The sequence below is a fragment of the Pogoniulus pusillus genome, chromosome 19 (assembly GCF_015220805.1).
Source record: "Pogoniulus pusillus isolate bPogPus1 chromosome 19, bPogPus1.pri, whole genome shotgun sequence".
Classification (NCBI taxonomy): domain Eukaryota; kingdom Metazoa; phylum Chordata; class Aves; order Piciformes; family Lybiidae; genus Pogoniulus; species Pogoniulus pusillus.
In genome coordinates this window covers 8,036,447-8,059,607 of record NC_087282.1, presented here as the reverse complement: position 1 = coordinate 8,059,607, position 23,161 = coordinate 8,036,447, and the positions used below count along the sequence as shown (strand labels likewise).

General features: G+C 47.8%; 1 protein-coding gene across 9 annotated transcripts in view; it reads left to right on the top strand.

The window, feature by feature from the left end:
• The first annotated feature begins 1,119 nt into the window (after positions 1 to 1,119).
• The window catches only part of MAP7D3 (MAP7 domain containing 3), a 68,445-nt gene continuing 46,403 nt past the window's right edge, over positions 1,120 to 23,161 (top strand). For 7 of the 9 annotated variants that reach the window (XM_064159141.1, XM_064159143.1, XM_064159142.1 and 4 more), the window contains exons 1-3: positions 1,120 to 1,255; positions 21,703 to 21,804; positions 22,627 to 22,707. In XM_064159141.1, the coding sequence (XP_064015211.1) occupies positions 1,252 to 1,255; positions 21,703 to 21,804; positions 22,627 to 22,707 (187 nt within the window). In that variant the 5' untranslated portion in view covers positions 1,120 to 1,251. The remainder of the gene's footprint in view (positions 1,256 to 21,702; positions 21,805 to 22,626; positions 22,708 to 23,161) is intronic. The other 2 variants (XM_064159146.1, XM_064159144.1) reach the window with 1 other exon arrangement.

Here is a 23,161-nt window from a genome sequence, read left to right as displayed (position 1 = left end):
AGCATTGGCACAGGCTGCCCGGAGAGGCTGTGGAGTCTCCTTCTCTGGAGCCTTTCAAGCCCTGTCTGGATGTGTTCCTGTGTGACCTGAGCTAGATTGTATGGTCCTGCTCTGGCAGGGGGATTGGACTGGATGATCTCCTTGGGTCCCTTCCAACCCCTAACACCCTGTGAGCCTGTGATTCTCAGAGACTGGAATGGGCTCCCGAGGGAGATGGATGAATGCCTGTTGCTGGGGGTGTTCTAAAGAGGCTGAGAGGTGGTGCTGGGTGATGTGGTTTAGCAGCAGTGTTGGCAGAGTTAGAGAACGGTTGGATCTCAAAGGTGTTTTCCAACCGAAACCCCTCTGTGATTCCATGGTAACTGCCCACTACTCCGCGAGTGACCTGGAGGTGTCTCTCTTCGGGAGCTGCCTACCAGCAGGAGATCCATCATCTTAGTGGTTGTTCATCCTCTTCCTGCCAATGATTCACCACCTTGGTGCACAACATTTGCAGCTGTTGTGGGGCCATACATCAGACTCATGGAATCACAGAACTGTTCCTGTTGGAAAAGACCTCTACAACCAGAGAATCCAGCATCACCTGGGCCATCAAACCGCGTCCCCAAGTGCCATGTCCACACATCTCTTGAACACTTCCAGGGACACAGACTCCACCACCTCGCTGGGCAGCCTGAGCACACTCTCTGCGGTCTATGCAGCGCTCACACCTGCGCAGCAGCCCCGGGGGTGGCCACTGCACGCCTCGCCAGCCTGAGGAGGCCCAGGGGCTGGATCCCTACCCAGGCCCAGGGAGGCCAGCAGCAGCTCCTGCGGCCGTTCCTAACCGCTTGGGCGCCGCTTTCCGCTGCGGCTCTGGGCGGATGGCGCAAGGCGGAGAAGTCGCTTTACCCACCGCGCCAGCCTGAGGCCTCCAAAGCCGCCGCAGCAGGGGCGCGGGTTACTCCCGGGGGTCGCTACACCCCGGCGCGGCAAGCCCCGGGCCGAGCCGAGCGCCGGCCGTGAGGGGCGGGCGCCGGGCGGGTTGCGCGGCGCGGCGCTGCTCTGCTCTGCTCTGCTCTGCTCTGCCCTGCGCTGCCCGCCCCGGCGGCGGCGCTGGCGGGCGGTGTGGAGCCTGCGCACTGCGCTCCCGCGGCTCCTTTCTGCCCGGCCGGCAGGCTCGCGTCCCGGCGCTGAAGATGGCGGAGGGCGGCGCGGCCCCCCCCGTCCTGCTCTTCCTCCTCTTCCTCCTTGAAGGGGCTGCGGGAGCAGATGGGTGAGAGTGGGCACCGCGGCCCCGGGCCGGGAGGGGAAGGAAAGGAAAAGAAAAGAAAAGAAAGGGGCGGTCGGGGGTGTCGGTTTCGGCGGGGCGGTCGGGGGGACCCTCGCGGCCCAAGGGCACGGCCCCGCAGTAATCGCAGCCTCCTCTCCGGGGCTGGCGGGGGAAGGGGCTCCGGGAGCCGCAGCTGGGGCCGCCGCAGGCCGCCGGGCTTTGTGTCCGGCTGGCGGCGGGCTGAGGGAGAGGTGCGGCTCCCGCCCCCGCGGCTGTCCGGTCCGGCCCCGCTCCGCTCCGCGCTCGCCTGCCCGGCCGGGACGTTGGGCTGCGGAGCGTCCTCCCTCCGTCTTGAGGCGTTGATTGCTGACTCGGGACCTCTGGCAGATCGTAAGCAGGGGCGGAAGCGGCTGCGGGACCGCTTCGTTGCCCCAACCGCCCATTTTCCACCGCTTCTGCCGGTGCGAGCTTCTCGGTGTCTCTAGCGGTTCTTAGCTTCAAGCTGGCAGCAGCTCTTGCAGATGGTTTGTCCCGGCCATGACTGCTCTGAGCCCCAAGTGTAGGAGGAGGGGGCAGCCTGTGGCATGGATTCCTCATCACAAATTGGATAACGCTTTGGTTTGGGGGATGGATGTCTTAAGAGGGCTGAGGAAACCCTGCCTTGCTTTTCCCCCTTGTACGTATTTATGTGCCTCCTTCTCCTTAGTAGTGTCATACTCCGAGAGGGGCACTGTGCATGGCCGGCGCCGTGTTCCAAGCATAACATCACGGCACATCTCCACACGTTAGCTTTGTGAGCAAGCAACAAGAACACACAAACAAGGAAAAAGAGTTGTTGTTTGATCTCAATGAACTTGGACTGCCTGCAGATAGTACTCTGACAGCTTCTGGCCCCGGTTGTTTTCGGTGTGCCTGCGTGCTTGTATGAAGAGGAGCGCTGGCAGAAGTCCTTCAGTGCACGACTCTCTCTGGCAGTCTTTCTTCTTCAGTGCGTTGTGTGTCACAAGTATCGTGTCGTTGCTTTGGATTTCTCTTTCAAAATTAAGGCAACCAAAGCTAACCACCTGCCAAAAGAGAGCACTGCTCACCTGCACAAGCCACGTGTGCCTGATCACTTAGCCTCCTTTCTGCAGCTGCTGCATTTGGTGTGCTGGGAGCGTTCGTATTGTGGCTTCTAAGTTCTTTTCGTAACGACAGGTATCTAGATTTGCTGACAGCTGTCGTGGCCTAGATTTAGTCCTAAAATCAGAGGTGAAATGTTGCTTAAACCAGGTAGTTCTCCCCCTCTACTCTGCTCTAGTGAGACCCCACCTGGAGTATTGCATCCAGTTCTGGAGCCCCCATTACAAGAAGCGTGTCCGGAGAAGGACCGTGAGGATGCTCAGAGGGCTGCAGCACCTCTCTTAGGAGGACAGACTGAAAGAGTTGGGGCTGTGCAGGCTGCAGAAGAGGAGGCTGTGAGGTGACTTTCTTGTGGCCTTTCAGGATCTGAAGGGGGCTACAAAAAAGCTGGGGAGGGACTTTTGAGGCTGTGAGGGAGTGACAGGACTGGGGGGAATGGAACAAAGCTGGAGGTGAGGAAATTCAGAGTGGACGTGAGGAGGAAGTTGTTGAGCAGGAGAGTGGTGAGAGGCTGGAATGGGTTGCCCAGGGAGGTGGTTGAGGCCACATGGCTGGAGGTGTTTAAGACCAGACTGGCTGAGGCTGTGGTCAGCCTGCTCTAGGGTAGGGTGTCCCTGTCCATGACAGGAGGGTTGGAACTTTGTGGTCCCTTGCAGCCCTGACCGATTCTCTGATTCTATATTCAAACAAAACCAGAATCCCTCACTCGGTCCTAGAAAAGGCTAAACCTTGACTTTTCTTATTTTCCCAGAGGAAATAGAAGTCACTGAACCAGAATCTAAACTTCAGTTTACATAGAATGCATTTCTAGCAGCTAGGTGGTGAACTCGTTGCTGGTCTGTGTTGAAACACAACTGTGAGTGTACAGGCTGCTGCTGTTCTGCTCTTGACTGCTTGTCAGTAGCACTCCCTCCCTCTCTGGGGGAAGCAAGTGATGTTTAGAAGTCAGTCTCGCAGTCCAGTGGCTAGCAGTGGAATTTGCAAGATAATTGCAGCTGTGCTTGCTGCTGTTGGGAGAAGTTGTGGGCAGCAGCTAAGTCTGATACTGCAGCTGTTTGGATAAGGGGTGGAAAAAAAAGGAAAGGAGAAGCCGTGCTCAGTCCCTGTTTGATGGGGTCGGAAAGGGACATCATTTCCTGCCTTTCTGTGCTCAGTTGGCTTTGTGGGGAGCTTCTTAGCTGCAGAGTACCTCCTTAACTAGAGTACTTGCACCCAGTTTCTGCTGGTTGGTGGGCACTTAGTTACCTGGCTGTCTCAAGCTGGAAAACAGAGGTCTATACAAAACAAATGTAGTGCCATGCAATATTTACTCATTTGCCAGTAAACTTCTGCTCAGGAGTCTCACAGTTAAAGACAATAAATGAGCAACATGTTGCTGGGAAACCACAGCTCCTTCTGGCTCAGTAGTCTGACTAGGAACTGTGCAGAGGGTCCCTTGTGGGACGAGTTCTTGTGTGCTGCTCTCTGTTATCAGCCTCTTGATACTGGTTTGGTCTGTGGCTGATGGGTGCTTGTTAATTGTTTTAGGCCTTGAAAGGGTAGAATCTCATGGTACCACTTGTTTCTATCTTCTGTACCAATGTGCTAAGTTTGAAGAGTCTCTTTCTTGTCAGCTCAAGCTAGTATTGAGGTAAGGAAAAGGTGTTTTTCTTTGACTGTGATCTGTAATTAAGATTCTGCAGGCCAAGTCGTGCCTGCTGTGTCAGTTCTGCTGTTCCTTTGCAATAATTTTCTTCCCTGACTTACTTGCCCAATCTTATTTCCTTCAGGGGGATGACAAAAAGCAGAATTCATGACTACAACTGAAAAGCAGTTAACATTTCTATCAGTGGTGCATGAAGATCACTTAATGCTAGAAATTAGTTGTTTTACACAGGGCATAAGTAGCAGTCGCTTGCTTCGTTCTGTGATCCATGCTTGCTGCTGTCATCCTTCAGGGATGAAGAGGAATTTTTGCTCCTCTTCTAATACCATAAGCACAGCTGAGCTTATTAAGATTTGAGAAGAGGGCAGTAGTCAGTTACTTGTGGTTTATCCAGTAAGTGAGTTTTTTCTTGAGTGGCACAAGTGTAATCAGGATAAAAATACATAAAATTTAAGATGTTGGAACCCACATTTATTTATTTCTTGTTTCTTCATTGAAGTGCTGAAATCTTCTCCCTTTTGTAGTTTCAGTGGTAGAGAGCATAGCTGCCAGAACTGTGCTGTTGCTACCATTTCCAGTAGTGCATTGAATCACTGTTGTGAAGGTTGTCCAAAACAGTCTATTAAAGTGCTTTATGCAGGGTGGGTTTTTTTTTCCTTTCCAAGACCTAAGTGATCTTTTGGGAAACCTGTCTCAGGACATGGAAAAGGAATTTTACTTTTGTCCCAACAAATCTGGCTGCAAGCATAGTTCCTGTGAGCTGTATGCCCAAGCCAGTTTGGTTAGAAGCTTCATTTCATCCAAACATTCCCCCCCCCGTGTAAGTGACACTGTTGGAGCCTGGAGCACAATCCTTGGTAGCTCCTTTACCAGGTGCATGTACAGAGGATTGGCCTGGAAGGAAGGCTGGATGGCAACTAATAGTGAAATTGCTTTGCTCAAGTAGTCAGGGATATGTGCAGATGTAGCTGGTGTCTAGGTGATGGTTAGGGAAAACAGAACTGAAGAATACAAGTTCATACCAACACCTATGAACTACCAGAGAATTCCTTGGCAGTCATAGTGGTACAGCCCCACAACAGGAGCTGGTGAGTGTGGTGACCCAGAGGCAGGTCTCTTCCAACCTGGTTGATTCTATGATAACAATGAGTTGTCCTTTGCATTAAAGCTGCTTGTTGGAAGAGAGAAAGAATTACTTGAATTTGGATCCTTAAAAGCCTTTGAGTTTTAGAGAGTGGTTGTGAATAGATGCCTCTGGGAAGCTGCAAGACAAGGAAGCTCTTCCTTTGCCAGGTTTCTGTAAGTAAAAGCATCTTCAGCATTCATTTATTGCCTTACTTGAATGACTTGGGCATATTCCTTCTGAGCAGCAAAGGTGGCCCAGTGACTGGGGCATTCAGCTGACATTCAGTAGGTCTGGCCTCACTTTCTTGTTCTGGCAAGCTCCTAAGAACTTTGGAATGGACTTTTAAGGTTTCTCTGTGCTTCATTTCCTCCCCCAACCCGGATAGAAGTAGTAATTGCACTGCTTTACAGAGTGCACAGAACTTGGATTTCACATAGATGCCAGTAGTGAGGGAGAACATTCCCAAGTCAGGCTAAGGACTTAATGTGATTGTAATGGCTGTGAGCTTTCATTTCATTTTCTTCTTGTACATACAAATGCAGTAGTACAGAGTAGGGATCATTTCATGCTGATTCATAAAGATGTATGTTATGTATTAGGTGCTTAGCATTTTGAAGATTACTTCCAGTTTTAAGTGGTTTATTTAAACATTAATTTAAAATGTTATTATTTCTTGATGTTTCTCCATATGCATTCAAAAAAGATCCCTTCCTTGCTGTGAAGCAAATAAAACCCAACCCCCAGCTATCAAAACCATCTGCATACACAGCATATTTGAAAGGCATTCTTAAAGGGAATGGAACATTCTGTTGTTGTTTGGGGTTTTTTTGCATGTTGCAGTTGCAAGAGATGAATTGAAGCATGGAACCCAAATTTATATAGAAATAGGATGGCTTGTAAGGATGATCACTAATGGTGAGAGCCCAGAGTCACTGTGGCTTGTGCTATCTCTAGCCTTAAGTTATGACTAGACTTAAGGACTGCTGCTGCTTTTTACTCTTGTGTTGTCCAAAAAAAAAAGAAAGCAGATAGGAATATTTAAAGTACTTCTATGCTATTAATAGTTCTCAGTTCTTAAATGTGATCAGAGAGCTAAGAAGAAAAGCACTGAGTGACAGTGAGAGAAATGGAAGGTAGATGGGTTTGTCTTAAGCATAGGGATGTTAAATGCTGCTGGCTGCCTTTTGAACTCGATTCAATAATTGGAGGTGCTTGCAGTGCTGTTGTGAAGGGATTCCCTGACACACAAAATTCTGCTTGTGCCATTTTGATAGCTTCTGTGAATATGACTCACCAGATTACTCGTGATGTCAGAGGGCTTCTAATTCCTGCTCTGTCACAAATAACTTAGCACCATTTAGCTCCCAGTTAGGCTGCTTGCAACCAGGTAATTCTTGATTGATGATGTGCTTTCCTGGCCAATACTAAAACTGTTCTACACATTGATTAACTTGTTTGAGACGTGGGATTGATGGAGGAAAAATCAAATGTTGCTCAAAGTGGGTTTTGTTTGACAGAGAAGCCTCAGCTGCTCTACGTAATGCCTCAACCATCCACCCTACAGCCCTGTGGTGTTCATAAATGAACACAAGCATTTGCTGACCTGGTTGCTTGATGTTTGTTTTCTTCTACATTGTTTATTTTTCTCATCACTTTGGACCTTCTTTCTAGATAAAGGATTCACAGCTGAAGTTGCCTTTGAAGCAAACAGTTACCACTAACCCTGCTCAGAATACCTCTGTCAGTCCTCATAGATTTTATTTGCTATCATAATTCACAGGGAACTTTTAAAACCCTGGTTTATGAGTACTTAACTGTCTCTTAACTTACAGACACCCTCTGCTATTTAAATGCATTGACCTGAGTCTTGGAAGGGAGCAAAGATGCTGTGAATAGCCTTCTGTAGGCAAGTGTTTTAATGCTTCCAAGTGTTGCAGTTCCTCTCCCAAGACAGAGAAAGGCTGGCTACAAGAATATAAGAACCCTGTATTGAACTTTATAGTTAAAGAGCATAATTTAACAGAACACATTTATCCATTTGAGAGTTTATTATCTGTTGAGTTTGCTCAAGAGATTTGATGAGAGGAGCACTATTTTTACAGCACAGTGTGCATCAATGATAGATCTGTAAGTTGTGCTCTTGCCATTAAAAACCAACAATGATCATGTCCATCCCAGTCACCTTACTTTTAGATTTCACTGGAAGACTTTCTACCACGAGGTAATGAATTAAGCAAAAATACAGTCTCTTTTGCTGGTCTCTTTTGCCCTTTTCATTTTTTTTCCACCCATTTGTCACCTTTCTTTTGCCCCTTCTTTGAGACAGGGAACTGATTTGTGCTTATTTTGCTGCGGTGACTTGTTGTGGAGTGCCTCAGAGCTTTCAGTTTTGTTTTAATGACTTGGGTTAGGCATATAGTTTTATGGAAGCTTGCAGTTTAATTCCTTTTGCACCACTTTGTTCTGCTTGAGCTAGTGGGTTGGCTGCATCAGACATGCTGCAGACCTGTCAGTGTCTTAACAGCACTATTCTGGTGCCCAGTCGTATTAAGTGATTTGATTTGAGCCTGGAGGCTGCTCTCTTGTGTATAAGTGTCGACACAGTCCTCTTCCTCTGAAGCAGAGATGGCATTTGAGGGAGTTCTAAAGTTGCCACAAGTAGTTCATCAAGTGTAAAAGGCAAAAGCAGTAAGTTCTCACTGCTCTGGTGTAAAGGAGCTATTATCCTTCCATCTAAAGAAAGCTCTAAATGGTGTCTTCACAGGGTTTGTCTGTCAGTTCTAGGCTGTGTTCCTTGCTGGCATTGTTTGAGCTGAGCGTATTAAACAATAGGCAGCCTGCAAACAAGGGGACAAAAGCATTTACAAGCAAGCAAAAGACACCAGGGTGCTCAGGAAAGGGGGAAGTATTGCATGGAAGTTAGCTGATTTCCAGTTTTCCAGTGTTGGGGACAATGCAGTATAGAGGGGGGGGGAAAAGAAAGAAAGAAAGAAGGAAGGAAGGAAAGAAAGAGAAAGAAAGAAAGAAAATAAATACAATGGGGAAAAGAGATGTGAAAGAGGAGGAGAGAGCAGGTTACGTTTTGCAGTGGCTATGCAAGAGGGTGGACAAGAATCAGTTTAAGGCAGGCTCAAGAGTTAGGAATAAAGCAGAAGTAGCTCATTTCTGTCTAAGTTTTTTGCCAACACTTGAACTTCAGTAGAAACTGAACTGCTGAGAGTAGCTTAGAAGTGGGACTGCTGTGGCATCTGTTAAACTAATCCAGTTTGAGGAACAAAATAGGTTCCTTTTTGTGTGTGTGCAATGCACTCCAGGAGCCCAAGGCATCAAAAAGTGCTCTTAAAGAAAATGGTCTGTGTGGCAGAGTGACTGCTGATAACCTTTTTGGGCCTTCTGTAGCTGTTAAACTTGTGTCTAAGTTTGTCAGGTTTGGGCTGTTTAATCTGTACACATCTCTATATAAGCATTTAACTTATGTCACATAACTGCTAAGTTTCATGGTCTAAGGGCATGCTTAGTACATAAACTGCTTTCAGTTTAGCTCAGTGTATTAGGATGCATTGGAATTTATGTCACAGAATCATAGAATCAACCAGGTTGGAAGAGACCTCCAAGATCATCCAGTCCAACCTAGCACCCAGCCCTATCCAATCAACTAGACCATGGCACTAAGTGCCTCATCCAGTCCTTTCTTGAAGACCCCCAGGGACGGTGCCTCCACCAGCTCCCTGGGCAGCCCATTCCAATGGGAAATCAGAACCAGGTAAATACTGATTTCTGTTAGACTTGGGAAGGTTCACAAGGGTCTTGTAGGCTTAGTTTATTGCGTCAGCATTGCAGTCAGTGTCTAATGCAGCTTTAAAATGTGTCACTCAAGGTAGATGAAAGCAATTCCTGTTTCTTTTACAGTTGGCAAGAAAGAGTTTTTAGTTGCCAACCCACAGAAATTGCAGAAATCCTCTCTTTGCATATAAAATTCAGCTTTGATGTATTCTGATGGAGAATTCTACAGAGTACAAATGCCTTTGTGCCTTGCTTTTTCACCGAGAAACATAGTGAGCACTTCAGCCTTTCCACACCCCTCTTTTGGCTTCCCTGTGGCTGTAGCTTACTGATTGTGCTTCTAGACAGCCAAGTCCAGACAGCAGTGCAGGGCTGATTGCTGAAGAACAGAGTTGGGACTGAAAGGCTTCAGGCTGGAGCAGAGGAGGCTCCTAGGTGACCTTCTTGTGGCCCTCCAGGATCTGAAGGGGGCTACAGAAAAGCTGGGGAGGGACTTTTTAGGCTGTGAGGGAGTGCCAGGACTGGGGGGAATGGAGCAAAGCTGGAGGTGGGGAGAGTCAGGCTGGAGGTGAGGAGGAAGCTGTTGAGCAGGAGAGTGGTGAGAGACTGGCATGGGTTGCCCAGGGAGGTGGTTGAGGCCCCATGGCTGGAGGTGTTTAAGGCCAGGCTGGCTGAGGCTGTGTGCAGCCTGCTCTAGGGTAGGGTGTCCCTGGGCATGGCAGGGGGGGTTGGAACTGGCTGCTCCTTGTGGTCCCTTCCAACCCTGACTGATTCTACGATTCCATATCCTTTATGCAGGAATCATCAGCTCTGAAGAGAGGTCATTATGGAGATAAGCTTAGTAAGCACAATGCAATAAACAGATTAATAGCTAATGCCAGGTAGAACAGGGAAATTATTATGAATTGCATTAAAGCTTGCACAGAATTGGGAAAGTGTGAGTTGGAGAACAGAGGAATTATCTGAGTTGCATTAAAGCTTGCAGAGAGCTGGGAAAGTGTCAGCTGGAGAAGGACAGAGAAATGATGTGAGTTGCATTAAAGCTTGCAAAGAGCTGGGAAAGTGTCAGGTGGCAAAGGACAGAGAAATGATCTGAGTTGCATTAAAGCTTGCAGAGAGTTGGGAAAGTGTGAGTTGGAGAACAGAGGAATTATCTGAGTTGCATTAAAGCTTGCAGAGAGCTGGGAAAGTGTCAGCTGGAGAAGGACAGAGAAATGATGTGAGTTGCATTAAAGCTTGCAGAGAGCTGGAAAAGTGTCGGAGAAATGATGTGAGTTGCATTAAAGCTTGCAAAGAGCTGGGAAAGTGTCAGGTGGAAAAGGACAGAGAAACGATCTGAGTTGCATTAAAGCTTGCAGAGAGTTGGGAAAGTGTGAGTTGGAGAACAGAGAAATGATCTGAGTTGCATTAAAGCTTGCATAGAATTGGGAAAGTGTGAGTTGGAGAACAGAGAAATGATCTGAGTTGCATTAAAGCCTGCAGAGAGCTGGGAAAGTGTCAGCTGGAGAAGGACAGAGAAATGATGTGAGTTGCATTAAGGCTTGCAGAGAGCTGGGAAAGTGTGAGTGGGAGTAGTGTCCCCTTTGAAGAGCCCTTTTATAGAAATCATGTTATCATATCAAGAGCCATGGTGAAGGATTGTGTTCTTTAAAGGGAAAAAAAAGTGCCAAGGGGGTCATGCAGAATGCAAAGCTCTTTCACATTTCTTTGGGAAGATGAGGAAGAGCTGTGGACAAGAAGAGTATGGCAAAGGGGAAAGTGCAGGCAGCAGAAAACAAGCGAGTCAGTGAGAGCAGAGTAGCTGCTGTGTTCAGTTTCATTCTTTCAGGTGGTGAATAATAACATACCTTACAAATACAAGTTCCCAAATTGGGAAGCCAGGTGTCTTTTTGCAGAAAAGGGTGTGGGTTAAGCTTGTCAGCCCTGTGATTCTTACCAAGTGTATGATGGCTTCTGCAAGAGCTGGTGACATCTCTGTCCTCCTTAAGCATTCTGCTGGCATTTGCTTTTCCCATGAAGTAGAGAGAAGCAAAGGTCTTGGCTGAGCAGTGTGAGCAAGGTTAAAGTGAGGGAATGCAAGCAACAACAGGGATCAGTAAGGCTTGGTAGGAGACAGGTTGAAAAGACTGGATGAGGCACTTAGTGCCATGGTCTAGTTGACTGGATAGGGCTGGGGGATAGGTTGGACTGGATGAGCTTGGAGGTCTCTTCCAACCTGGTTGATTCTATGGTTCTGTGATTCACCTATCCCTTGCATATGGACTAAGGGTGGTAGGTGCCTGATGTGGCTGTCAGACAGTGGTGAAGCATTTCTGAGTGTAGAAAGTTTTTGGAGTTGGCTGCCAATTCTTTTAAAGACTAAGTTTCATTCCTTGGTCTGTGCTTGTATTCAAGCTTGATTTAAATAAGTCCTTCCCCTTGGGGAAAAAATGTGCAGAGATGAACTCAGAAATTAGCTAGCAACCTTCCTGGTGCCTCTGTGATCATGCCTTAGGCTGGATGAATACAGTAGCATCTCTTGGAGGTGGTTTCAGTCCTGTCTTTGTAGCTTTCCTTATAAGAAACAGGAAGCATTTTGTTAATTATATGAATTTGACACTTTAAAAATGTTTCCAGCTCTTAATCTGAGCATGGCTGTGTAAGGAGGGGTAGAAGCCAGACATTACTGCAGGTACATCTCACATACTTATGGACCTGCTAATTCATATCCTACAAAGGAATCCTTTTGTCAAGAGCTTTTCAGTGGGGTTTGAGATTTGGGATGAGCTGAAGAAATCCTCCTAAACTGCCTTGAACATTGGGAGGAAATTCAGGTTGTTGCACAGAATTAGCTGCAGAAATGGTCTCAGGGGGAGGAAAGCACATAAAGGTGATAAAATAGGTATCCTGTGCAGGGAATAAATACAGATTGAAAGTGTACACAGATAGTCTGGAGCAAGGATAAGCAACAGGAAGCTCTTCTGGTCTGCTGAAGCTGAGAGACGGCATGCACAGCTTTCTGGAGATCTGTGTGCTTCCCATCTGGTGACTGCCCAGACAAACCATCTGCCTTCCAGCTGGTCTGTCAGAAGATGCCTACTGGGAGGCTCACATGTTTGGTTGTGGAGCATGTCAGTCCTTGCAGCCCAAAGATGGGACGTGAGGATCAACAGGGAAAGACAGTAGGAAGAGGGAAGGCAGGGAGAAGAGGAATGCATTCAGAGAGGGCTCTTCTGTTCCCCATTAGAAACTTTGTGTTGTCCACCTGTTTGTGTGAGGTGCATCCTCCCCCTGCTGTCCTTTAAACAACGGTGTAAAGCCAATACCCGATTCATTTAAAGCATCTAACACAGGATCTTGCATCCATTTGTCTTAACCTGTGTTAATTAACAGAAGGAAATCGGCTTACAGAGCAGCGTGCAGAAATCTCAGTCTTGGATGCTGATTTCCCTTGTCTTTCCTTCAAAGCATGTGCAAAATTGGTGAGAAGAAGAAGGGTTTGAACAGTGTTGCTGGAAGGAATAACAATCTGCTAGACAAAAAGTGGCTGCCCACAGTGGAGCAAGACACAAATGGCACCTTGCAGAGCTACTTTGCTGAGAGGTTTGCTTCTGGTTTATGGAAGCTTACTGGCTTCTTGTTAAGCTTGTGTGAAAACACTTCATGCTCATAACAATGCTTACTTCAGGAGACCTCCCAGCTTTTGTGTCAAAGGCTCAGCCTGGGATTGCTTTTTTGTATGCTGAGTTTTTAAATCATAAGAACCAGAAGGATAAGAATTACCTCATTGCTTTCTGCAACTAGGAGCGACCAAGCTAGGAGCAGGTGTTGATCTGTTGGAAGGTAGGAGAGCCCTGCAGAGGGATCTAGACAGGCTGCATGGGTGGGCAGAGGCCAATGGGATGAGATTGAACAAGGCCAAGTGCAGGGTTCTGCACTTTGGCCACAACAATCCCAAGCAGCACTACAGTCTGGGGCCAGAGTGGCTAAAAGCAGCCAGGCAGAGAGGGAGCTGGGGGTGCTGGGAGAGAGGAGCTGAAGATGAGGCAGCAGCATGCCCAGGTGGCCAAGAGAGCCAGTGGCATCCTGGGCTGGCTGAGGAGCAGTGTGGGCAGCAGGACAAGGGAGGTTCTTGTACCCCTGTGCTCAGCGCTGGTCAGGCCACCCCTGGAGTGCTGTGTCCAGTTCTGGGCTCCTCAATTCCAGGAGATGTTGAGGTGCTGGAAGGTGTTGAGAGAAGGGTGACAAGGCTGGGGAGGGGCCTGGAACACAAACCCAATGAGGAGAGGCTGAGGGAGCTGGGGGTGTGCAGCCTGCAGCAGAGGAGGCTCAGGGCAGAGCTCATTGCTGTCTGCAGCTCCCTGAAGGGAGGCTGTAGCCAGGTGGGGTTGGGCTCTGCTGCCAGGCAAGCAGCAGCAGAAAAAGGGGACACAGCCTGGAGCTGTACCAGGGCAGGTCTAGGCTGGATGTTAGGAGGAAGCTCTTCCCAGAGAGAGTGATTGGCATTGGAATGGGCTGTCTGGGGAGGTGGTGGAGTCACCATACCTGGAGGTGTTGAAGCCAAGCCTGGATGAGGCACTTAGTGCCATGGTCTGGTTGACTGGATAGGGCTGGGTGCTAGGTTGGACTGGCTGAGCTTGGAGATCTCTTCCAACCTGGCTGATTCCATGATTCTGTTCTATGATTCTAACTGTTCAAGAGGAGGTTGGAGTGAGGTGGGGGCAGGTCTCTTCTCCCTGCTATCAAGTGATAGGCAAGAGAAAGTAGCCTCAATTTGCACCAGGGGAGGTTTAGGTTGGACAGTAAGGAAAATGTCTTTTCTGCAAGAGTGGTCAGGCATCAGTACAGACTGCCCAGGAGTCACCATCCCTGGAGGTGTTCAAGAAATGTGTGGACATGGCACTTTGAAACATGGTTTAATGGCCATGGTGGAGATGGGTTGAAGATTAGACTTGATGATCTTTTCCTAATGAAATGATTCTATGATTGCTGCAAAAGTCAGCACATTCTGCTCTCTTTTTCTGGTCTGGCACTGGAGTGCATGGAGCAGCCTCTGGCTGAGTCTCAGCAGCAAGCCCTAAACCTTGCTAAGGTGAAGGGATGGAGCCACTTCAGTCCCTAATGAGGTTTATTAAGAACAGCAACTGCATTGGTCCTTTGGCAGTCTTGGCAAGGGCCGAGGGTATTAACTGGGTGCAAGGATTGAAATAGAACTTGAGTGTTATTTTTAGCACTGGTCTCTTCAGGGCACGTTGCAAACCTAACCAGTGAAGGGAAGTGCCACCATGCTCCCTGTGAGTGAGCTGACAGGTGAAACTGGGAGAGCTGACTTTTTCTGGCACCTTTCTGGAGCTTCCCTTGGTTTGGGTTATCCATGATACATCTGGCTAGACAGTGATGAGGGTGCAGAAGGAAAAGTGCTTCCCAAATCACCTAACAATTGTATGCTCCCAGGAACCCTATGTTATTATGCATGACTGCAAATATTCTTGGCCACATGTGTAGCTTGTACTTTGATTGATTTTAGCTTTGAGTATTTAAAGACAGACCACTGTAAAATAAGCACACTCATTATGCTGCTCATAAGTTACAGTCCTGAAAGCCTTCAGTGTGACTGCTGTGGGAGGGGAAGCTCCAAACAGAAATGAGATTTAATTTGCCTCCAGGAGAATTTGTCTTCTTCAGGAAGTTTGCTGAATGTATTGATGAATACACTCCTTGGGGATCCAGCACATGGCACAGGTTGTAGCAGAGTGATTGATTGATTTCCCATGCCAGGGTGTCCTGATGAATTCCTTACTTTACAGAGATGGTTAGATTTTTGTGGAAAATTCATTCCAGTGAAGCTTTGCTCTATTACAGACTGCTACCTTCATTATGGAAAAGCAGACCCCAAACAACTCAGACATCTATGCTAAAGAGTATTTAAATGAGCTTAAAAAAGGGGTTTGTTTATCACAATAAATCCAGATAAACTCTTAGTTGTGTTTTAAAGGTTTCAGGGTACAACAGGGTAATTTATCTGGGTCGAGATGATTCCCGTCACAAATGCAGGCTGGGCAGTGAGTGGCTGGAGAGCAGCCCTGAGGAGAGGGACTTGGGGGTGCTGCTGGACCAGAAGCTCAACAGGAGCCAGCAGTGTGCACTTGCAGCCCAGAAAGCCAAGCAGAGCCTGGGCTGCAGCAGCAGAAGTGTGGCCAGCAGGGCCAGGGAGGTGATTCTCCCCCTCTACTCTGCTCTGCTGAGACTCCACCTGGAGTACTGCATCCAGTTCTGGAGCCCCTGAGACAAGAGGGCTGTGGAGATGCTGGAGTGTGTCCAGAGCAGGGCCAGGAGGATGCTGAGAGGGCTACAGCAGCTCTGCTGTGAGCACAGACTGAAAGAGTTGGGGCTGTTGGGTCTGGAGCAGAGGAGGCTCCCAGGTGACCTTCTTGTGGCCTTGCAGGATCTGAAGGGGGCTACAAAAAAGCTGGAGAGGGACATTTTAGGCTGTGAGGGAGTGACAGGCCTGGGGGGAATGGAGCAAAGCTGGAGGTGGGGAGAGTCAGGCTGGCGGTGAGGAGGAAGTTGTTGAGCAGGAGAGTGGTGAGAGGCTGCAATGGGTTGCCCAGGGAGGTGGTTGAGGCCCCATGGCTGGAGGTGTTTGAGGCCAGGCTGGCTGAGGCTGTGTGCAGCCTACTCTAGGGTGAGGTGATTCTATGATTCTCTTACTGTGGTAGAATGTGGAATTTGGAAATAACAATTGACAAGGACTGATGAACCTCTCTGACTTAGTGTAATTGAGCTCCCACATCTTAGGGATGTATCTAATATGATAATTGTTCCTCTTTTAATAACCCTTTGTTCAAATGCATTCTTTACTTTCAGTTCTAACTTTCTGCTAGCTAAATGGATAGCTTCTGTGTACCACAGAGTTGCACTCCCAGGGCCCTAAAATCTGCCACTTTCAAATCTGTAAACAGGAATCATAGAATTAGGGTTGGAAGGGACCACAAGGAGCAGCCAGTTCCAAGCCCCCTGCCATGCCCAGGGACACCCTACCCTAGAGCAGGCTGCACACAGCCTCAGCCAGCCTGGCCTTAAACACCTCCAGCCATGGGGCCTCAACCACCTCCCTGGGCAGCCCATTCCAGCCTCTCACCACTCTCCTGCTGAAGGTTTCTATGCAAATAATGAAGCACTGAGCAGTGAATATAAATATTTTAATTGACATAGAAAAAAATCCTTTGGCTAAGCTTTTGTAGACTTTTTCTTTTCACCTCTGTGTCCTCTGCAGGCTGAACTGTTTCTCTAACCTACTTTTCCCCTTCTATAGAACCTCCCAAGGAATTTTTTTTCAACCTTAATTAGTTAGGATGAACTAATTGCTTTCCAGCTGACTAATTGCTTTGCAGCTATGACATATATTTTAAGGAGTGCTTTATAATCAGGATCATTATTGAAGTGTTTGTTGATTTTTAAATGAATAAATCAAGCCATAATACTCTGCATCCATTATGATTGTCTTGTTCAGCAAGATATCATAGAATGCTCTAGGTTGGAAAGGACCTCAAGGATCAGCCAGCTCAGCTCCAACCTCCTGCTGCAGGCAGGGACACCTCCCACTAGAACAGGTTGCTCAAGGACTCATCCAGCCTGGCCTTGAACACCCCCAGGGAGGTTGTGGAGCACAGAAGCACCCAATGTGATCAAAGACACCTGTGCCAGTGTCTCACCACCCTCACTGTAAAGATCTTCCTCCTAACATCTAGTCTAAATCTCCCCTCTGCCAGTTCAAACCCATAACCCCTCATCCTGTCATTACCAGACCTTGTCAACAGTCCCTCCCCAGCTTTCCTGTAGCCCCCTTCAGATCCTGGAAGGCCACTCCAAGGTTTCCTTGAATCCTTTTCTCCAGTCTGCACAGCCCCAACTCTTGTAGCCTGTCCTCAGAGCAGAGCTGCTGCAGCCCTCTGAGCATCTTGGTGGCCTCCTCTGGACTGGCTCCAGCACTTCCATGTCCTTCTTGTGTTGGGGGCTCCAGAACTGCACCCAGGATTGCAGGTGGGGTCTGAGGAGAGCAGAGCCAAGGGGCAGAATCCCCTCCCTTGCCCTGCTGCCCACACTGCTCTTGCTGCAGCCCAGCACAGGGTTGCTGTCTGGGCTGCACTCACACTGCAGGCTTCTGTTGAGCTTTTCACCAGCCCAGACCCCCAGGTCCTGTTCCTCAGGGCTGCTCTCAGCCATTCCCCACCCAGCCTGGATTGGTGCCTGGGATTGTGCCAACCCAGGTGCAGGATCCTACACTTGGCGTTGTTTAATGTTATGAGGTTGGCCTGGGCACACCTCTGCAGCCTGCTCAGGTCCCTCTGGATGGATCCCTGCCCTCTAGCAAGTCGACTGTGCCACACAGCTTGGTGCCACCTGCAAACCTGCTGAGGGTGCACTGATTCCTCTGTCCATGTCAGTGACAAAGATGTCAAACAGCACTGGTGCCAGCACTGACCCCTGAGGGACACCACTTGGCACTGCTCTCCAGGTGGACATTGTGCCCTTGATCTACTCTCTGCATGCCACCATCCAGCCAAATCTTTATCTAGTGAGTGCTCCACCCATCAAGTCTGTGTTTTTCCAGTTCTGCAAGGAAAATAAGCTGAATTTTATACCTGTTTGAATTACAGATTGCTGTTTACTGTAACTTTGTTACAGAAATTTGGATGTTTGAACTTTGAGAGTTGAGGCAAAGTTTCCAGTGTTGGTCTTAATTAAGCCTGGTGTTGGTGTACAGTGAGATTATTCTGGTGGGTTTGTTTCTGAGTTGGCACAGTCTGCCTGGACACCTTCTGTCTCTCCTCCTTTTGCTGGTGGAGGCTGAAGAAAAGATGCAGCTGAGCTTCTGTTTTTCACTTCAAATAGTATTTGAAGAAGGTTCTGTTCCTTGAGGCTTTGTGATCTGCAGAGGCATCATTTGATAGCAGTGTCCTGCCTGCATATATTTGCTGCCAGAAAACCCTGTAGTGGATTGATTTTCCTCAGGCTGTTTTCACATCTAATGATTTTGAGACCAGTTTTACTGTTCTGCACTTGGTGAGTTTTGGGGCTTGATTCCCATCTGTGTGCCATGCAGCAGTGTACAAAATCAGCTTCTTGATTGACTTCTGGTCTGCATAGTGAGCCCCTTTTGAGCTTGCTTACTACAGAGCGAGCCCCTTTTGGAGCTCTTCTCTTTACCTATTGCTAATCTTACCATGTCAGTGGGTGTCTGGTCTCTGATTTCAGTTAGAAAGGATCCTCAGAAGACACATGGGATGAAACTGAGGAAGACTTTTGTTTGGTGCTGCAATGAAAAATTACCTATTGGTGATCTAACCATGCCAGTGGGTATCTGGTCTCTGATTTCAGTTAGAAAGGATCCTCAGAAGACACATGGGATGGAACTGAGGAAGACTTTTGTTTGATGCTGCAATGAAAAATTACCTATTGGTGATCTAACCATGTCAGTGGGTATCTGGTCTCTGATTTCAGTTAGAAAGGATCCTCAGAAGATACATGGGATGGAACTGAGGAAGACTTTTGTTTGATGCTGCAATGAAAAATTACCTATTGGTGATCTAACCATGTCAGTGGGTATCTGGTCTCTGATTTCAGTTAGAAAGGATCCTCAGAAGATACATGGGATGGAACTGAGGAAGACTTTGTTTTGGTGCTGCAATGAATAATTAATTCAAGACGTGGCAGCAGCTGCGGGTGACAATTGAGAACTGCTGAATAAGTATTGTAATGGGCATTTATCACTGGCATCACATGGGATTAGACACTTTGAGGTGATTGTTCTTGGGCACAGCCTTAGGGAGGGCTATTACCATAACACAACTAGTTGTCATGGCAATGCATGGGGAAGAGGGAGACTCTTCCTTCCTCCTTTGCATTCTGCACTAGTCTATTAAAGGGAAGCCTGAGATCATTGACAAAGCTGTGGCCTCTTTTAAGTGTAGCACCAAATTCTGCTCTTCCCCCTTAAAAGCAGGGCACTTGGGGTGCTACTTCTGTGGATTGCTTTTTCAGTGTAGAACAGGCATGTGCTTTCTTATGTCTGCTTGACTGCACAATGTGTGCCCTGACTTTTCTGTAAGAACCAGGTTGATCTCTCTGTATCTGCCAGCCAAGGTGAGAACAAGGTGTCACTTAGAATCATAGAATCATTCAGGGTTGGAAGGGACCACAAGGAGCAGCCAGTTCCAACCCCCCTGCCATGCCCAGGGACACTCTACCCTAGAGCAGGCTGCACACAGCCTCAGCCAGCCTGGCCTCAAACACCTCCAACCATGGGGCCTCAACCACCTCCCTGGGCAACCCATTGCAGCCTCTCACCACTCTCATGCTCAACAACTTCCTCCTCACCTCCAGCCTGACTCTCCCCACCTCCAGCTTTGCTCCATTCCCCCCACTCCTGGCACTACCTGAGAGCCTAAAAAGTCCCTCCCCAGCTTTTCTGTAGCCCCCTTCAGATCCTGCAAGGCCACAAGAAGTTCACCTGGGAGCCTCCTCTGCTCCAGCCTGCACAGCCCCAACTCTTTCAGTCTGTGCTCACAGCAGAGCTGCTGCAGCCCTCTGAGCATCCTCCTGGCCCTGCTCTGGACACACTCCAGCATCTCCACATCCCTCTTGAAATGGGGGCACCAGAACTGGCAGCAGTACTCCAGGTGGGGTCTCAGCAGAGCAGACTAGAGGGGGAAAGTCACCTCCCTGGCCCTGCTGGCCACACTGCTACTGCTGCAGCCCAGGATCTGGTTGGCTTTCTGGGCTGCAAGTGCACACTGCTGGCTGCACACTTGTGCACTCACACACTTGTTCACTCTTGTTCAAAGCTGTGCAGGAAAATGGGGTAGTGCTGTCTTGCAGGTTATTACCCAACCTGATTTCTCTGGAACATTTCACACCCTAAGGGTGATGAGTTGAATTGAAATCACCTGAAGTTCAGTAAGGACAGGTGCAGAGTCCTGCATCTAAGGAATAACAACATGCACCTGTACTGGTTTGGGGCTGCCCTGCTGGAAAGCAGCTCTGTGGAGAAAGACCTTGGAGTGCTGGTGGGCAGAAAGTTCTGCATGGGCAGCAATGTGCCCTTGTGGCTAAAAGAGCCAAAGGCATCCAGGAGGGCATCAGGAAAAGTATGGCCAGCAGGACTAGGAAGGTTCTCCCCCTTTGCTCTGCTCTGGTGAGACACCTGGAATACTGTGTCCAGTTTTGGGGCCTGCAGTTCAGGAGAGACAGGGACCTGCTGGACAGCATCCAGCAGACAGCTGCAAGAATGACTGGGGGGACTTGAACATCTCCCATAGCAGAGAGACTGAGAGCCCTGGGGCTGTTTAGTCTGGAGAGGAGAAGACTGAGAGGAGGTCTCATCAGTGTGCACAAATATCTGAGGGGTGGGTGTCAAGTGGAGAGTGCCAAGCTCTTTTTGGTGGTAAGCAGCAATATGACAAGGAGAAACAGTTACAAACTGGAACAGAGAAGGTTTCACCTCAACATGAGGAGAAACTTCTTTACAGTGAGGGTGGCAGAGCCCTGGAGCAGGCTGCTCAGAGAAGTTATGGAGTCTCCTTCTCTGGAGACTTTCCAAACCCACCTGAGTACATTCCTGTAAGGACTACCCTAGGCAATCCTGCTTTTAGCAAGTGGGTTGGACATGATGATCTCTAGAGGTCCCTTCCAGCCTCTAAGGTCCTTTGAGTCTGTAAAAGCTGATACCAAAATGAAGCAAATCTGTGCTAAGCAATAAATTACTCTTCCTGACTGCTTCATGGCTTATGTTATTTAGCAACACAAATATTGCAAGCATTTAATTTCTGTGTGAGTAGCTGGAAGTCATAGCCCTGCAGTTCAGCTATTTAATGTGTGTTTGTTTAAACTCTCTAGTCCTTTGCTACAGTCTGAAGGGAGGCTGTAGCCAGGTGGGGTTGGGCTCTGCTGCCAGGCAACCAGCAGCAGAACAAGGGGACACAGTCTCAAGCTGCGGCAGGGGAGGTCTAGGCTGGATATTAGGAGGAAGTTGTTGTCAGAGAGAGTGATTGGCATTGGAATGGGCTGCCCAGGGAGGTGGTGGAGTGGCCGTGGCTGGAGGTGTTGAAGCCAAGCCTGGCTGGGGCACTTAGTGCCATGGTCTGGTTGATTGACAGGGCTGGGTGCTAGGTTGGACTGGATGATCTTGGAGATCTCTTCCAACCTGCTTGATTATGTACTCTTTGCAATACATCATTTTAAATATCACAGACTAGTTTGGGTTCCATCCCCCTTGCCTTGGGCAGAGACACCTTTCTAGAGCAGGTGGTCCCATACCATTTGGCCTTGAACGTTGCCAGGCTTGGTGCCTTCACAGCTTCTCTGGGCAGCCTGTTCTAGTAGCTCAGCACACCCATGGAGAAATTCTTCCTAGTGTCTCATCCAGCTTCTTCCAGTTTGAAGCCACTGCTCCTCATCCTGTTACTCCATGCCTTGGTGAAAAGTCTCTTCCCTGAGCTGTCTTGTAGCCTCCCTCAGATAGTGGGAGTCTGCTCCAAGGTATCTCTGGACCCTTTTCCACACTGAACAATCCCAACTCTCTCAACCTGAACATTACAGTTTGTAACTGTAGTTTTTTCTAAAGAGAAGCTGTGCTGTGTCTGAAACCTTATTTAACAGGTTTTTTTTCCTCCTTACAGGTTGAGTAGTCCCCAATTAGTTATTTAATAAAAGGCTCAGACAGAATTTTATGTATTTGTTTTATGAGTTTGGGTTGTAGAGCTTTTGTTGATACAGAATCATTCTTTCTCACAGTTGCTGCAGCCCAAGCCATAGCAGAAGAAAGAAGAATCCAAAGTGGCATGAGCCCTCTTGCAGTCCAGACCTCAATAAATATAAAGACAGCAACTAAACCAGGTATAATTATTGGTCATTTGTCCTTAATGTATGTTCTTAAGTGTTGAGCTCACAAGGGAGAAGTAATGAGGAATGAATTAAAACAGCTTTTAAATCAAAGTTTAGTGCTCTTCGTTCATGGAGCATCAGAGCATAAAACACCTGGTAGGTGGTTTGTAGATTTGTTGAAGGTCTGGTTTTAATGACAGACTTTTGCTCCTAAGAGTCTCAAGAGTTCAGTTGATGAAGCTGTTTTAACCTTTCAATGAGGCCTAACAGCAAATAAATGATTTGGGGTTTTTTTTGGTGCTCTACTTGGGTTACCAGGTCATTTCTTGCTGAAATTCAGGTTTTTATACCTGCAAGGACTTAAGCAGTCTTGGTTCTTCTTAGCTTGCAGACTGGCTATCCTACAGGACATTGAATTTGCTGAGCTATCTGTTCTCAGACTGAGTTTTCCTAGGTTCTTGTAATTCTTGATCAGAGGAATTAATACTTCCAAGAGTGAGAATCAAGAGCTGACTTTGTAATAAGGGTCTGTTCTCACACTTCTGACTTCTGCTCAGGCTTTCTTTTGACTGTAGGCCTTGGCCCTTTTAATACTCTTTTTGCTTTCTGCTGCACCTGTTAAAAAGAGGGGATTGGTTTCTGGAAGAGAATGGAAAGAGGGCAAAAGAAAGGGGATCCAGCTTCCTATGATTTTTTTTTTTCATTAAAGATCTATAATGCATGCAGTGCTTTGGTAATGTGCATCTCTCAAGAAGTTGTATTTGATATTAAAGGCTTTTTTGACTTTGAATGTTCACAATAACTCACAGTTAATGCATCTTCTTCTTCTGACAGTGATAGATGGCTCCACTCTGAGAACAGAAGAAAGACAAAGGCTGGCCAGGGAGCGTAGAGAAGAGCGAGAAAAGCTACATGGTATTTTCATGTCTATTAAAATGCCATTTCCTCACCTGTTGCTGCTGACAAGAGGTGGTCTGAGAGACCTTCTCTTGCTGCTGACAAGAGGTGGTCTGAGAGACCTTCTCTTGCTGCTGACAAGAGGTGGTCTGAGAGACCTTCTCTTGCTGCTGACAAGAGGTGGTCTGAGAGACCTTCTGTGAGAGGAGATCTCTGCTCTTGGTCTTGCATCACAGACCATCTGTAAATCTAAAAGGAGCTGTACTAGAGAAGAAAACTTATCCAGAACCTTTTTAGACCATCCATATCTTAGTGACCACCAAGCTAATGAAGCCAATTTCTCATTGAAAACCTCAGCAAAAAAAGCAACCTTGAAAGTAAAATTGTTTTGCTTAGAGCTGCTTCCTGTCTCCTTGAAGACTGAAGTTTGGGGAATACTGATTCAGAGGAAAGCTTTAGCTAGCTGAGTGGC